This window comes from Pogoniulus pusillus, chromosome Z, assembly GCF_015220805.1.
Source record: "Pogoniulus pusillus isolate bPogPus1 chromosome Z, bPogPus1.pri, whole genome shotgun sequence".
Lineage (NCBI taxonomy): Eukaryota > Metazoa > Chordata > Aves > Piciformes > Lybiidae > Pogoniulus > Pogoniulus pusillus.
Window position 1 is genome coordinate 69796660 of NC_087309.1, and position 16510 is coordinate 69813169.

General features: G+C 45.3%; 1 protein-coding gene across 1 annotated transcript in view; it reads left to right on the forward strand.

The window, feature by feature from the left end:
• The first annotated feature begins 11586 nt into the window (after positions 1 to 11586).
• PTAR1 (protein prenyltransferase alpha subunit repeat containing 1) overlaps positions 11587 to 16510 on the forward strand; it is a 33144-nt gene continuing 28220 nt past the window's right edge. Inside the window, exons 1-2 of the mRNA XM_064176795.1 lie at positions 11587 to 11760; positions 15080 to 15249. Coding sequence (XP_064032865.1) covers positions 11675 to 11760; positions 15080 to 15249 — 256 coding nt within the window. The 5' untranslated portion in view covers positions 11587 to 11674. The remainder of the gene's footprint in view (positions 11761 to 15079; positions 15250 to 16510) is intronic.

Below are 16510 nucleotides of genomic sequence, written 5' to 3' on the forward strand. Positions count from 1 at the left end.
GGACACATTCCAGCACCTCAACATCTCTCTTGAATTGAGGAGCCCAGAATTGGACATAGGACTCAAGGTGTGTCCAGACCAGCGCTGAGTACAGGGGAAGAATAACCTGCCTTGTCCTACTGGCCACACTGTTCCTGATACAGGCCAGGATGCCATTGGCTCTCTTGGCCACCTGGGCACACTGCTGCCTCATCTTCAGCTTACTATCTATCAGTACCCCCAGGTCCCTTTCCTCCTGGCTGCTCTCCAGCCACTCAGTCCCCAGCCTGTAGCGCTGCTTGGGGTTGTTGTGGCCAAAGTGCACAACCCTGCACTTGGCCTTGTTAAATCTCATCCCATTGGCCTCTGCCCACCCATCCATCCTGTCTAGGTCCCTCTGCAGGGCTCTCCTGCCTTCCAACAGATCAAAACCTGCTCCTAGCTTGGTGTCATCTGCAAACTTACTGATGCTGGACTCAATCCCCTTGTCCAGATCATCAATAAAGATATTGAACAGGACTGGGCCCAGCACTGATCACATCTTCACAGCAACAAGGGAAGGTTAAGACTATACCTACTGTTTGGCTTTTTATGATGAGTGTTAAGTCACAATCCACAGAAAGATCAACTCTAACCTGAGCTATGGGCTATGGTACAAGAAGCCTGTGAATCTATTTTTTTCAATTCCAGATGTAATGTAAGCGAGGGGTAGCAGCAAAGAAATGTAGAAAAGTGTTGCCATTATATTAAGTATCTCTGTGAGCATAATCCATGAAACATTATGTGCCTTCACACAGTACGTAAGACTTATTGCTGAAAGCTGCCCAAAACCCATGACCAGCCTAGCCTGAATCGAAAGCAGTAAGCTGCTCCTAGCTGGAGAGATCACTTACAGACACCTCACCACAGTTTATGTGACTGGAGAGGGCAGGTTATTGCCATCAGCACGACACTGCCTTTGCCTGCACACCTGCAAACCTCTGTGAGGAGTTCGGCACCCTGGAAAGGACACCATACGCCCAAAAAGGGACCAAGACAAAGTCAGAGACCATGCCAGCCCCAGCAATCCTGGAGAAAATGCCAGCAGCTTTCAACGGGTACCATACCACTGGCAGCAACCCTGCGAGTGTTCCGAGTACTGCCTGGAGCTGTAACGCAGCCCTGGAAATCCGCAGATACTATTTTGTGAGTAAACACTCTAACAGCCTGTCAAGGTCCGGAGGACAGAGATGAACAGTATCTCTGTCCAGAGGAGCGAGATCTGTTCTTATGGATTTCCGTGCTGTGAAACTAAGGTGCAAACGAGACCAGATAGCACCATGAAACTATTTATTAAAGGGTAAGGTTGGGCAAAACAGAGGGAGAGAGGGGAGAAGGGGGAGAGAGAGAGATCGAAGAGAATGATGGAGAAAAGAGGAAGGAGCAAGGAAGGAGAAAGCTGTGATCATATTACCCTCAGTCGCAGATGGAAGGCAGAGAGAGAGACAGGTGCGTGGCCCAGGGATGATCTTCTGTGGAGTTTGTCAGTTTCTTCGGGTGGTGTGCAGCTCCGGTAGTCTGGTGGTGGTCTGCCCTCGGCAGCCCGGCAGAGGTGCCACTGGTGGTCTGCTGGGAATGCCACTGGTGGTCCGGTGGGAGTGCACACTGGTGGTCCAGTGGAAGTGCACTCTTTGGCAGGCCTTTCTCCTGCCTTTTTATACAGTTTTCTGCTCAGTGTCCGGCTGCAGCTCCCCAGGGCATCTTCCTGTGCACTCTCATGCATTCGCAGGGGTCCGGCGCCACCGGGGAGAGGGCCTCTGCCCCCTCCCTGGCTGCGCCTGTCCATACCCTGAATACACATAAACCTTTTCCCTTGTGGGTAGCTGAGATAAGATGTAGGCCTCCTGGGCATTCCAGCCAGGCTGAGGTCCAAGAGTTTCGAAGGTGTTGTTTGTTGTTGCATCCCTGAGCTTTGGGCCAAGCCCCGAGTCTGAGTCCCAGAAGTTAACAAAGGCAATCTGTATCTTTGTTGATTATGGAGAGAGGATGCAATCTTTACCTTTGTTGATGAACGAGAGAGAGGATTTAGACTCCCTCACAGCCTCCTTGTGATTAAAGCTCCGCTGCCTCGGCTCTGTAAATTCCATAGTGCCTTCCGCTTCGGCAGAAAGGAACTCCCTGAGTCCCCCTAGCGGGCAAGCGGCATATTGCACCGCAAGAACCTCTTCACACCGGCTCTAATTAATGTGTTTTGCTAATTTTGCTTAACTGCTTAAATTGCCTCTTCTCTGTGTAAATACCCACAACTCTGTGCTTGAACCTTATAAGTAAGTTGTTTTGTGAGCTTTAATACTAATAAATCATTTTCATCGTTTATTAATATTTTGTCTGGGTGTTAATATGGGACCAGATGGGATCCATCCCAGGGTGCTGAGAGAGCTGGCAGCTGAGCTGGCCAAGCCACTCTCCATCATTTTCCAGCAGTCCTGGCTCACCGGAGAGGTCCCAGGAGACTGGAAAATGGCCAACGTGGTCCCCATCCACAAGAAGGGTCGGATGGAGGAACCTGGGAACTACAGACCTGTAAGCCTGACCTCAGTGCCAGGGAAACTGATGGAGCAGGTTATCTTGGGGGTGATAAGAGCACACCTGAGGGATGGCAAAGAGCTCAAGTCCAGCCAGCATGGGTTTAGGAAGGGCAGATCCTGCCTCTCCAACCTGATCTCCTTCTATGATCAGGTGACCCACTTGGTGGATGTGGGGAGGCCTGTGGATGTGGTCTGTCTGGACTTCAGCAAGGCCTTTGACACTGTCCCCCACAGCAAACTGCTGGCTAAGCTGTCAGCCCACGGCTTGGATGGCAACACTCTGTGCTGGGTTAGGAACTGGCTGGAGGGCCGGACCCAGAGAGTGGTGGTGAATGGTGCCACATCCAGCTGGCGGCTGTCACTAGTGGTGTCCCTCAGGGATCTGTGCTGGGCCCCATCCTCTTTAACATCTTCATAGATGATCTGGATGAGGGCATGGAGTCAGTCATCAGCAAGTTTGCAGATGACACTAAGCTGGGGGCAGATGTGGCTGGGTTGGAGGGCAGAAGGGCTCTGCAGCGGGACCTTGACCACCTGGACAGATGGGCAGAGTCCAATGGGATGGCATTCAATAGCTCCAAGTGCAGGGTGCTGCACTTTGGCCACAACAACCCCATGCAGAGATACAGGCTGGGGTCGGAGTGGCTGGAGAGCAGCCAGAGAGAGAGGGATCTGGGGGTGCTGATTGATACCCGCCTGAACATGAGCCAGCAGTGTGCCCAGGTGGCCAAGAGAGCCAATGGCATCCTGGCTTGCATCAGGAATGGTGTGGTCAGCAGGAGCAGGGAGGTCATTCTGCCCCTGTACTCTGCACTGGTTAGACCACATCTTGAGTCCTGTGTTCAGTTCTGGGCCCCCCAGTTGAGGAGGGACATTGAGATGCTTGAGCGTGTCCAGAGAAGGGCGACGAGGCTGGTGAGAGGCCTTGAGCACAAGTCCTATGAGGAGAGGCTGAGGGAGCTGGGGTTGTTTAGCCTGGAGAAGAGGAGGCTCAGGGGTGACCTTATTGCTGTCTACAACTACCTGAGGGGTGGTTGTGGCCAGGAAGAGGTTGCTCTCTTCTCTCAGGTGGCCAGCACCAGAACAAGAGGACACAGCCTCAGACTGCACCAGGGGAGATTTAGGCTGGAGGTGAGGAGAAAGTTCTTCACTGAGAGAGTCATTGGACACTGGAATGGGCTGCCCGGGGAGGTGGTGGAGTCGCCGTCCCTGGAGCTGTTCAAGGCAAGGTTGGACATGGCACTTGGTGCCATGGTCTAGCCTTGAGCTCTCTGGTAAAGGATTGGACTTGATGATCTGTGAGGTCTCTTCCAGTCCTGATAATACTGTGATACTGTGATACTGTAATCTTAAACATTATTAATCCATATTACATCGCTAGCAAAAATACTGAAAAAAATTAAGTTCCAAATGACAACATAAAATCACTGGTCTGAATCTGCAAACACCTGGACTTCACCTTACCCTATAAGGAGAGCAAATTTTTGTGCAGGCCAGTGACTTTTGAATAATTCTACTTAAGTCCACAGATCAGCCAAAATCCCTCTTAAAAAGCATAACAAGGGACTCTTCCCATGAGACTCCAGAACGCTCCTGACTGAACCACACTTGGCATTACGGTACAGTGGTAACTGGCATTAAAAGTAGCAAAACATTATCTTAACACTGCTGGGGTGAAGCTATAAAAGCACTCTGTTGTAAGATCTGTAGAGCAGAATGCTAGCATTCATTATTGAATGCTCACTTTTCAGAACTGGCTGCTCTTTCAAACACACATCTACTTTTAAAAACTACATTAATATGCAGTCTGCCTTACTTAAAAGTGCCAAGAGAACAGATCTAAGCTGTCTTGTGGTTTTAGCACATCCAGCAGCCTTTACAGATGGTTGAATTAAGCCATGCAATTGTGCTTCTTCACAATAACAGTCAAGTAGCAATGGATGTGTATACTTTAACAGCCTTGAGTTTTTAGCACAAAACCAGTTAACATCTACACATTATATTCCAATACCATTTCAAATTTTTTAACTTCTTTTTTTCCCAAAAATTGGTTATGTTTTTGTTCTATTAAAATTAAGTCTAACCTGATTGTAGCTACCTGAAGAATGTACAATTCCAGTGACGACACTAAAGCCATTCTCAATACAGAAAAAAAAATGCAGTCATGCAGCCTCTGTGAAAGCAGATATAGGATTCCTTTCCTGATCTTATTTTTCTAGCTTTATAACCAAATACTGTAGTAATATGCTAGTATAGGAAGGGCTAATCCATCCTTCATATTCACTTTGTTTAATGAAAAAGACAGAAACATGACCTTAATCATTTTTTACCCTAGACCAAGAGACAACTTTAAGCCTTTACTAAAGGAAAACCTACTTGATTTTTCAATTACACACTTGATAATTAAAAACATTTTTCCCCTTTGCTTTTGCAATTCCTATCTCACACTCCATTACACACCAGTAAGGAATTTTTTTCTTATCCCTTCAGTTTCCAGGTGAAGGACACAAGGCTTTTTGAATCAGGCCCACCACCACTGATTCATTTGTTTATATCACAAGACTGCTGTGAATAAACATTGGTTATAATATGTAAATTCACCTGTCATGGAAGGTAGCAGAGCCCTTTTAGCAGGCCTCGTTTCTGCACAGTACAGTGACTCACATGAAGCCAAACTATCGCAAAACCAAAAACAATGTTCCTATCTGCCTGTATGAGCTACAGGGCCCCTGAGAAGATTCCTCCCCAGGAGGGGTAGAAGGTAAACGTTAGCTCTGTTTTGAGCCAAAGGACCTTGATTCCCATAGCCCGCTGGACACCTGTTAGGGGCTGACCCCTGGGTGGTCTTACAGGCTGTTTATGGTAAAAATTGTCCAATTGTATGAATTGATTATCATTTTGTACCAATCTGTAAAAACAATGTAAAATCGCCTGAACTGGTTAACACACTTATTCAGAACACTGTAAAAATGCTGCATTTGCCTTAGTCGAGCACCTCTCTCCCCTCTTCTTCTACAGCCCTGCACTCTCTGCACCTCGACACCCTCTTGCTCTCAGCCCTGCTGAATGACACCCTGCCTGCACATGCATCGATCGGCAGCTCGCAGCATTAAGAATTACAGCCTGTTCGGCACGAACTCGGCAACGCCCGATCCCTGGAAGCCAGGGCCCACCTCGGCCCGGTCCTGCAGAAGGCTCGGACAACACCTTAAACTTCATAATACTTCGAAACTCTGCTGAACTGCTTTGGACAGTGAGTAACCAACAAACTCTTTACTTAGAGACTGAATAATTTCTCAAGACTCAAATGCACTCTTTTAAAATCACAGACTCTCTTTATTTTTGTCATTTTCTATTTTAATCTGCAACCGCGAATTAAGAATCCTCATGGGATAGTTACAGGTAAGTTTGGGGAAGGGGATTTCTCATATGTTAGCAATAAATCATTTAATCTCCTTTACAAATCGACATCGCACGTTTTTCCTCATAAATTCCCCTAAACTACATTCTACAACATCACCCTAAAATGAAACTGAGTTGTCACAGAATTCAATTTTTTTTGTTATCCTTATCCTAAATGAAAATGAATGCCTTTACATATGCACAATCTGTGTTTTTATATACAAGAAAACAGTCTTGAGACTGACCTCTATCTTTGCCTAGAAAACGACAAAGCATTTCGACAGGAGTCTAAACAAGCATTTAGTAATATGCACAAACATTCAAAGCCTGGCAGTATACACCTACCACCAAACCAATTAATTTTCTTTTCGGAGAAATTACAGTAAATAAATTGCAGAATTACAATAAAATAAATTACATTTTAAAAGAGTAAAACCCAAGATGACAGATTTACAATAATCGATTCTGTTCATTGTTTATGGTTTGATAATTCACATGCACATTGTAATCAATCACTGTGTCCTGGAGTCCTGTATACCCCTAAATTCCTCTCCCTCCGTGGTTCGAATGGGAAAGGAAAAGGCGCAAAAAGACCTGTCTCTCCCCCGCGGCCCCTCCCGCCCTGCAGGCGTGAAGGGGAGGAGCAAGCGGCCCTTCCAGCACGAGGGGTGCCCCGTGCAGTGCCCGCGCTGGAATCCGGCTGGGATTGGCTGTGGTCTTCACGCCTAGGAAGTGGTAACTCTGCTCTTTGTCTGGGGAAGGTACAAATATTGGGGGACTTCCCGCTCTTGGGGTTCCCGCCTTAGAGTTCACCCCTGCCTGGAAGTTTGTGCCCGCCTGAGACTTCTCCCTCCACACACACCCCACCCCGCCCCTGGCGTTCTGCTCTGAAGGACTGCTTCCCACCATTAGCAACCTTTATGCACCTGAATATGTCCTAACGACTCTCAGATCCCTCTGAAAGAGAGGACAAGCCGCTGGACCAAATCAGCCCGAGTATGAGTTATTTTGGCTCAGCTTTATTATCAAGTGGGAAACGTTATTCATGTAATAGCACAACAAGCCTTTTCCAACTTCTGACTTCCAAAATAGTTTTAATATTCAAAACACATGCGTGAAGTCACACACACTACACTGTCAGTTAATGACATTATTCTAAGTAACTATTTTTGTGACTTTTAAGTATGTTTCAACTTTGCATTGCTGACCAATTTTTGCTTGTATTCAATAGTAAACTTAAAAAAAAAAAAAACCAATTCAACAAACTAAAAGAAACCCCTAAAACAGCCTCTTAATACGCTGAGTAATTTTGGCATCATTAATGACACATTAAAGGCATTCTTTTTAGGTCTGATTCAGCCTCTTTAAAGAGTCCAAACTTCATAGCTGGAAATATTTAATTCACTGTGTTACCAGACTGAAGTTCAACTAAATTAGCAAGAAGGCAGCGTGTCTGAAAAGTACGCTGCCAGCTACATAAAGATGGCTTATTTCTTTTGAGCAAGGCAAACAGGCTTTGATGAAAAATTCTGGGTTAAGCTGAACATCATAATCAGCACAACTGTGAAAAAGCAATTTGCATTTTTCAGCTGAAAGTATCTCCCAGTGCCCACTGTCAGCTGCTATACTTTATCCCATACATTGTGGTTTTCCTTCCAGAATGCATCAGCTTGCTTCAAAAGTTTCAGACACCATGCATCATAAAACAGTGCTTGTACCATCTGCAAGGTGAATGAAAACCTGGGACAGCACAGATACCTGATCCAACTACCTGAAACCAGCATTATTTAGCCTAAACGCCTTTACTTCATATACAGCCTATTAAGAAGGCTCCATAAAATCTCCCATATGTAATTGGTTCTCTAATTTTGTAATTAGCCTCTAATTGGAGGCCAATACTGAACATTCCAATAAACCTGTGGAGGTCTGAATTTGTGATAGAAAACAATTTCTAACAAAGCAAGCATGTTTGTGGTGGTTTGGACCTAGCTAGAGGCCAGATGCCCACCAAAGTTGCCCTATCAATCCCCTTCTTACATGGACAGGGGAAAGTGGAAAACAGAACAATGGCCTGCGAGTCTAGATAGAAGCAATTTAACAGGATGAAAAGCGAAATGCAAAGGCTGCACATAGAGCAGATAGAGGAGGCTCAAGGGTGACCACATTGCTGTCTACAACTACACGAAGGGAGGCTGCAGCTAAATGAGGGTCAGTCTCTTCTCCAAGACAACCAGCAATAGAACAAGGGGACACAGTCTCAAGTTGTGCCAGAGGAAGTATAGGCTGGATGTTAGGAGGAAGTTCTTGCCAGAGAGAGTGATCTGCCATCGGAATGGGCTGCCCAGAGAGGTGGTGGAGTCACCATCCCTGCAGGTGTTCAAGAAAAGACTGGATGAGGACTTGGTGACACGGTCTAGTTGATGGGATGGGGATGGGTGATAGGTTGGACTGGATGATCTTGGAGGTCTCTTCCAACCTGGCTGATTCTATGATTTGGATTATTCTCTGCCTCCCACCAGCAGACAATATTGGGTCACTCCCCAGGAAGCAGGGCTTCAACATACATAGTGGCTGCTTCAGAGGGCAGATGCCACCAACAGACATCCCCACACCTCCTTCTTTCACCTAGTTTTTATATATGAGCTGATGTCATATGACATGGAATATCTCTTTGGTCAGTTTAGGTCAAGCTGCCCAGCTGTGTCCCCTCTCAAGATCTTGTCTGCCCCTCAGCCTACTATTGGCATAAATGTTGGACAAGCACAGCCTTTGTGCTTGGCTCAGAAAATGCGAAACACTGCTTCTGAGTCAGGTACATTGCTGCAAAATTTGGCACTAGAAAGATGCTCTGGGGAGAACTAGCTCCAGCTCAGCCAAATCAAATACGTTACAAGTGTCATGTGACTTCAGAGGCCCGTCTTCTCCTTTTTTATACACACACAAATACTGAGTTGAAGCCCAAACCAGAATGAAAGCAAGCACCATTTATTTTCTTAATTAATGCAACAAAGCAGATCAGTTCTTCAGTACAGCAAAAATATTATTTTAGATCTACCTGATGCTGTTACATCTTCTTTATCTGGGTATGCAGTGGAGTAAAACGAACTACTGAAAGGGAAAAAAACTCCTACATGAATGTCCTGGAATCCTGTACCCCTAAATTCCTCTCCTGCCCGGACTTCGGGGAAAGGGGGAAAGCCGCCTGGTTTCCCTCCCCCCTCTCCTGCCCTGCAGCCGTGAAAGGGATCCTGCCCACACGAGGACTGCCCCATGAGTTATTGCACTGGAACCAGGCTGGGACTGACCGTGCGCTTTCACGCCTAAGGTGTGGTAACTCTGCCCTTTGTCTAGTGAAGGTTATAAATATTGGGGGTCTTCCCGCCTTTGGGGGTTCTCGCTTTGGAGTTTTCCCTGGTTGGATGCTAGTGTCTGCCTGAGCTTCCACACTCTCCCCTGCCTTGGCTGTAGAGAAATCTTCAAAGGAACGGCTTCCCCATTGACACCTTTGTAAGAACTGAATACCTCTTAACGACTCTTAATGGTCCACCTGCAGCCACTGAAAAGGTAGAGAAAGACAGACCACGAGCCAGTCAGCCTAATCGTGAGTTATTCTTGGCTCAACTTTAGTAAGAAACCGCTATTAATTAATAGCTAAAGCCTTTTCCAACTTCTGACTTCCAAAATAGTCAGATTATTGATAGTATCCCTGTAGGTAATTCTCATGCGACTGAATCTGCTAATTAAACTAAATTAATCTTTGTATATATAGTTTTGGGGGCGGGTTTTTTTTGGAAAATAAAAATAACTATTTTTGTATAAAAAATTCCCGACTCGGCCACACATTAATTCCTGCCTCTGCAACAATGAATTCAACATTTATGTAATTATTGTAATAAATTACTCTCTCAGAATCCTACAGAAGTTTTGGCAAGTGTGCTCCACTGGAGCCAAATGGAGCTGTGAACACAAGATGCATGCGTGTATGCACTGTGTACCTTTGCTTGTAAAGGTGATAGCAAAACTGCAATTAATGTGGCTTGCCATCTGATAGCACAAATTTCCAGAGCCAGCTAAGTCTAGTCGGGGTGATTTCCAAAGTTTGGGAGGGGGCAGCGGGTAACACCCAAACCATCACAATTGTTTAAACTGTTTAATTCTATGCAATTGCTTCCTCTTGACTGAAAATCAAGAACCTCAGAGAATTTTCCAGATTTTAAAATATTAGTAATAAAATTCAATATTCATACAGAAAATAAGTAATAATTTCTGCTACAACATCCTCGCTTAAGATTAGTTTTATAATAAAGTAGCCAGTCCAGAGTCAAAAAGGTAACGTTATAATGGTGAAACAAAGAAAGTCAGAGGAATTGGGAAAGCAGGTCATTCTGAATTCTAGTTCCAGAGTATGTGTTCTACATAATCAATATTCAATCTTAACTTGCTTTCACAGTAAGTGAAAAGAAAGCACACATGTAGAAAAATATTGCAGCAATGTAAATGGGCCGTCCATAAACATCCATAAAAATATTACTTCAGGGATTATAGGGAAAACGATGTAAAAAAGCTAGGCGTTGCCTTTCAGCTGTTGCTGAAGGGGTTTCAGACACACAATGACCTGTTTGTTCTTTCACATCCATCCTTGACTGAGCTTTCTTCTTTCCAGATTCTTAATTTTTAGGGTTATTTTTTATTTGGTTGCTTGGTTTGTTTTCAGGAGGATAATCTACAGCAGACTCATCAGGCCTTCTCAGCGGTGATGAAGAGAGCGATGAAGCAGATGAAAATGATGGGGACATTTCAAGCTTTCAAGTGAGAGACAACTAAACCACATAGTTAATGCTTTGTAAAACCACCTGGTTTGGAATAATACATTAATTCCCAAATGACAACCAAATACAGCAGCTGTGATTCAGAATTATAATCAGCTCTTCACAGTCAGCCTGCAGATCAATGCACCCACGTCTCTTCTCTAAGGGAAGCTACACACACCCACTTATCTTTTACAGCATGTGTGAACACCTTGCACGAATATTAAAACCACAAAAATATAAATTGCTAGTTTCATATTAAGTTAAATATTGCCGCTGCTTTTGGTTGCTCACCTGGCAAACACGGGAACAAGAGATGGAAAATGAAAGTGATGCTTGACTACTCGGGGGTAGCTGCCCTCGTCTAAATCGCGTTGAGACCAATTCAGGCGCGCCCAGCCCTGCCCCGGCCTCTGCGAACAGCACTGGTGAGCCAGCTCTCCCGAACTCCAGCAGCCGAGGCCCTCGAAAGTGGGGGTCGACCTCAGCCGACGAGGACTAGGTGTACGACTCACGCCCCTCCAGGGGACGATCAGAAAACACAGGGTCCCACTCCGCTCGCCGGCAGAAGAGGCTCGGCCGACACCACCTCCCTCCGCCTGCCTTCAGAACGAGTTGCAGCCCTGGAGGGAAAATCCCTCCGCTTTGAGCGAACGGCTGAGGCTTCCCACAACAGCCTCATCTCTCCGTCCTGCGCTCCTGGGGCTAAGCCGGGACCCCTTTTCAGGGAGGCAGCAGAACACGCATCAGAGCACAGCCACGGAAGAGGCTGCCGCGGGAACAAAGCCGAGCCCCTCCTGCCCGCCGCCCCGCCCCGCCCCGCGCACGCTGCCCGCGGCTCCCCGGGGGCCGCTGACCCGGAAGCGCTCTGCTCGCCCGACCGGCGCGGCGCGGCGGGGCTTGCTGCGGAGGTGGAAGATGGCCGAGTCGCCAGAGGAGGTGGCGGTGCTGGTGCAGCGGGTGGTGAAGGATATTCGCAACGCTTTCCAGCGAAACCCTTACATGTGAGTGACAGCACCCTGCGTGCTCCGCCGCGGGCTGAGGCCCCGCTCTCTCGCTTTCGGTCGGACGAGGTGGTGGGGTCCCCGGCGGCAGTGCTGCGGGCCGCCCGTCAGTGCCTGCCAGGGCTGGGTGCAGGGCCCAAGGTCACGCCCTGAGGGGCGATCGGGGACCAGCCAGGTTTCCAGCCTGGCGCAAAGATTCGAGCGCCGCACCTCCCCGGGGACTGCCAGCGTGAGAACGGGGGGGCAGCAGCAGGCGGCTTCTCTGGTACCTGTACTTTGTCGGGGCAGGACACTGATGTCACATGTCGTCTGTGGTCTCTTGCTGCCTCACCGTTGGGGAGCACCACGTACCTACCCCGGGAGTTGAAGTAGTACCTGGCCCTGGCCGACCCTGTGGCCCGCGGAGGGCAGGCGGCGGCAGCCGCAAAGCTACTGCTTCATCTGCCCGGCGACAGAGAAGGTCTCGTCAGTAAAAAGTACTTATTTATGGAAGCTGACAAAGACTCTGTAATCTAGGAGCGATTAATAACTTTTAAATTATTATTTCTGAAGTGAACCCTGCTCGAATTTGAGCTTTTGCAGTGTTAAACGTACACTGTGCAGGAGATGGGGTTGACCTCTCTGTGCGAGTGGGTCGGGCTTGCCTAGCCTCGCTGAACGCGGCGAGGGCTGTGTGTGTCTGAGGCAGCCCCTTAAGCGCTGGTCGAAGCACATCTTGGGGTTGAGTCTTACGGAGTTTCACCCTGGTGTGACATCGCGGGTTGATGATTGATGATGAATGACAGTTGAATGGCAGTTTAAAAGGTGTTTCTGTTAATAGAGATACCCATCTTTTTCATTGTTCGTGAGTTTGATGGAGGCAAACAGAACGACTGAAAATGCAAACTACGTTCTGGCCATGCGTGTGAGAGTCAGGTTTATCTAACAATCTGGGGGGCAGATGTTCTGCATTTTATTTTTGTTTCTGCTACTGATATGCTCTGATTTAGGTATCTCCAGTATCTGCGGTTCCTTTGCCATCCTGCGGTGTTTTAAAACACCAAATATTTAGGGAAACATCTTTCTGTCTATTAATGTAACTCCATATTGATTATGGCAAATGAGGTAGCACGTAGTGGATATCAACTTCATAACATAATTGTGGTGTATTTGTGTTGCTTGGAAGTGCTGCAGTCTCTGAGGTGGTGGCCTATTAATTTGTTCCAGAAAATGGTATGCTAAGCAACTACACAGGAGAATGTTTCAGGCACATAATTTATTCATTTGCTTGAGAGAGAGAATTAGAATGAATAGTCTTATGTTTCTATAAATGTAGCAAGCAATTTGTGTGGGTGGTCAGGTTTTAAAATGCAGCATATGGATGCCTTCTGAAAGAGAACTGCGTTTTGCTATGAAGCTTCATTTTTAGGTTGTGAGAAATAGCGTGCTCTAAATAGGCAGTATTTGTGAATGAATGTTCTGATTCTTCCTAGTTTCTGCTCCTTAGCCATAATTGTTTATTGGTAGCAAACTTTGAGCTTGTGTCATTTTCATTCATAGACACAGTCTCAGATGAATGTAGGCTACAAGAGTTGTGTACTTCAGGACTGATGCACTGTGTCACTCTTCATGTGAGAAAGCACAAGCTACTTCTAGCTTACTGGTTAAAAGCAGAAGAAGCAACAGTTCTGTCTTGCAGATGTCTAAACTGCATTGCTTGAAACTGGGACTGTGCATAGCTAGCATGGGCCTCAGGTCTGCTGTCATGCTTCTCAACCTATAGAGCACTAGATTGTAGCCATTCTGGCTAGATGTTTTCAAGTATCTGAGACATCTTGTCTTTCTGTGGTGGCCAGGACAGTTCCACGGTTGTAACCAGCTGGAGTCCCTGACAGATGTTATCCTCATGAATTAAGCAATCTGTTTGTGTTTTAGGTTCAAGTTTGAATTCTTTTACGTACCACCTGCCTGGCACCGCTGAAAAAGAGGAATCTGCATGATATTTCTACTGACATGTCATATTTTTATTTCTGATGTGTTTTTTCCATGCATTTGTTGTCCTTTGTCTTTGTTCACTTGCCCCCTTTGCATGTGTCAGAATGAGTGTTCTGTTCTGGCAGGTTCACGTTGGACTGTTGGTGGGTTTTTGGCTTTAAATTACATTTGTGGCAAGGCTGCATCTTTCTGTGACAAACTTAATTCTAAGTAAATGTACAACACAATTGGTTTTGCCGTGTCTCTCTGATAGCTCCACATTCTTCAACTAGATAGCTGTGTCAACGTGTTAGTTTTCAACTTTGTGAGGCTGTGAAATGTACCGGAAGGTATTTTTACCTTGTCCTAGGTGCATAAATCCTGATGAAGTCATATATGTCAGCTGTTCCCTTGGAACTGAATGAATCACCAACACTGAGCAGATCAACATATACTTTCTTTCTGAACTTTGCTATTCTTTTGTGCATGAAGCAAAAAATAGATGTGCTTGTTAAGAAAAGTAAGTTAATTTTATGGTTGTGTAATTGGAAAGATGAACTCTTAGGTGATAACCTAATATTTGTGTACCAAATCTGAGGATACTGTTTGTCGTTTGACAAGAGTCATTTATGGAAGTCCAAGGTTCTTCCTGGAGTGACTGGAAATTTATCTGCAGGGCATTCAGAAAGAAGGGTACTTCCATAAGTCTTTACTGTAGCTGAACATGAAATTTGTCTTGCCAGTGTTCTTTGTGTTAGATTGTTTAACACCTTGGTGTAGCATTGATACTTAGGATATTTTGGGGAAACGTCATGAAGCTTTTCTGATTATCTTAACGTGAGAAGAGCTGGAACAACAAAAAAGAGTTTTCCTAGAGAACATTTAAAGGATTTTAAAAATTGATTCTAAAGCACCTTATGATGGCTGTTACTTCCAGGGTTTTCAACAAGTCTTAACATATTTCTAGTTTTCAATCATTGCAGCATCGGGGAACAAAAAATATTTTTTAGTGGCTTTTAACTCAAAACTACAATACTGTGTCACAATAAAACCTATAGAAGTAAAACAAATTTAATTCTTTTGCTCATCTTGAGTCTTTATTTGTGTCTTCAAATGTGTCTGAATCGTTTATTTGCCAAGTTAATATGCTGCATGAGTTTTGCAGAGGATGGCTTTCTGAAAATGTGTTTTATTGTACCTGCAATCTTGCCAGAATCAGGACGGTGAATTGAGGATAGCAACTACAGATTAAGATAAAAACAGGGAGGAGGATGGACTGATTGGATGGGAAGCATTACCAGTCTGCTCTGTTGAGAAAAGTAAGTGGAAATAAGTTTAATTTGTTTTGTTTTCTTTTTTTTTTAAGAGATGAAATTGGACTAATACCCTGCCCTGAAGCCAGGTATAACCGGAGCCCTATTGTCTTGGTAGAAAACAAGCTTGGTGTGGAGAGCTGGTGTGTCAAGTTTCTTTTGCCATATGTCCACAATAAACTTCTCCTCTACAGACAAAGAAAGCAATGGCTGAACAAAGATGGTAAGCTACCTAGATGGAGAGTAGAATTTTATGTGATTGTTAGTGAACATTTTCAATTTATCATTTGTGTTGGAAAATACACTTAAAATCGTTGACTTCAGGTGTAAATCTAACAGTGATGAAGTTCACCACTAATCCATGTCCCTGAGTGCTGCATCTGCATACATTTTAAGATACCCCCAAGGGTAGTGCCTCCACTTCCTTCGGCAGCCTATTTTAGCTTGACAACACTTTCAGTGAACAAGTTTTCCTAATACCCAATCTAAACCTTCCCTGGTGCAACTTGGGCCTACTCCCTCCTGTCCTGTCCTGTGTCATTTGGGAGAAGAGACCAACTCCTGGCTTGCTGCAACCTACTTTCAGGTAATTGAAGGAGTGATGAGGTGTCCTTTTAGCCTCCTTTTCCTCAAGCTAAATAGCCCTGGTTCCTTCATGAGACTTGTGTTCTAAACCGCTCGCTGGCTGTATTCCTGGCCTTTGAAACTAATTTGGCACCTCTGTAGCTTTCTTATGAGAAGCCTCTTCTGAGGGGCCCAAAACCAAGCACAATAATCAAGATGGGGCCTCACCAGTGCCAAGTACAGGGGAACAATCACTCATGGCCTCATACCTCATTAAACCTCATACTATTATCCTTGCCCAATTGATCCATCCTATCCAGATCCCCGTGTCAAGCCTCCCTATTCTCCTACATGTCAACTTGGTGTCACCTGGAAACTTACTGAAGATGCACCTGATGCCTTTGTCCAGATAATATATCTCTTTTGACACCACACTGGCCCTTCTTAAAGCCAGTTAAACTTGTTCTGAAAGAAATGAGTGTTACTGTAGGGTGAGGGCAAGCTGTGGATTGTGTACCTTGGCAACCTGGACAGGTGTAGGGTTACTGAGTTGAAAATGTCAATCCCCTTGCTCTTGCCCAAGCTAGGAGGGTTAAAGGGAGCTAACTTATTTTGGTGAGTGATTTAGGGAAGTGATGTTAATCTTTACAGAAGGAATTTTGTCTGGCTTTATTGAGTTAGAAGGAAAACCACATGGATCTAAAGTAAGAAAAAAGTGCAGTGTGTTTTAAATGTAGGGATACCAGAAATCATTAGTCCACACCTCTTTCCTAATTGCAAAGCTTTGTTTTATTTTTTCATCTTTCTGATTTAATTTGGTTTTTGGTTTGGTTTAATTTAATGAAAGCTACTTTAGTATATGTTACCAGTTTTCAGTCTTTAACAAGATGTATAAATGAGGGATATTTGCTTACAAAGTG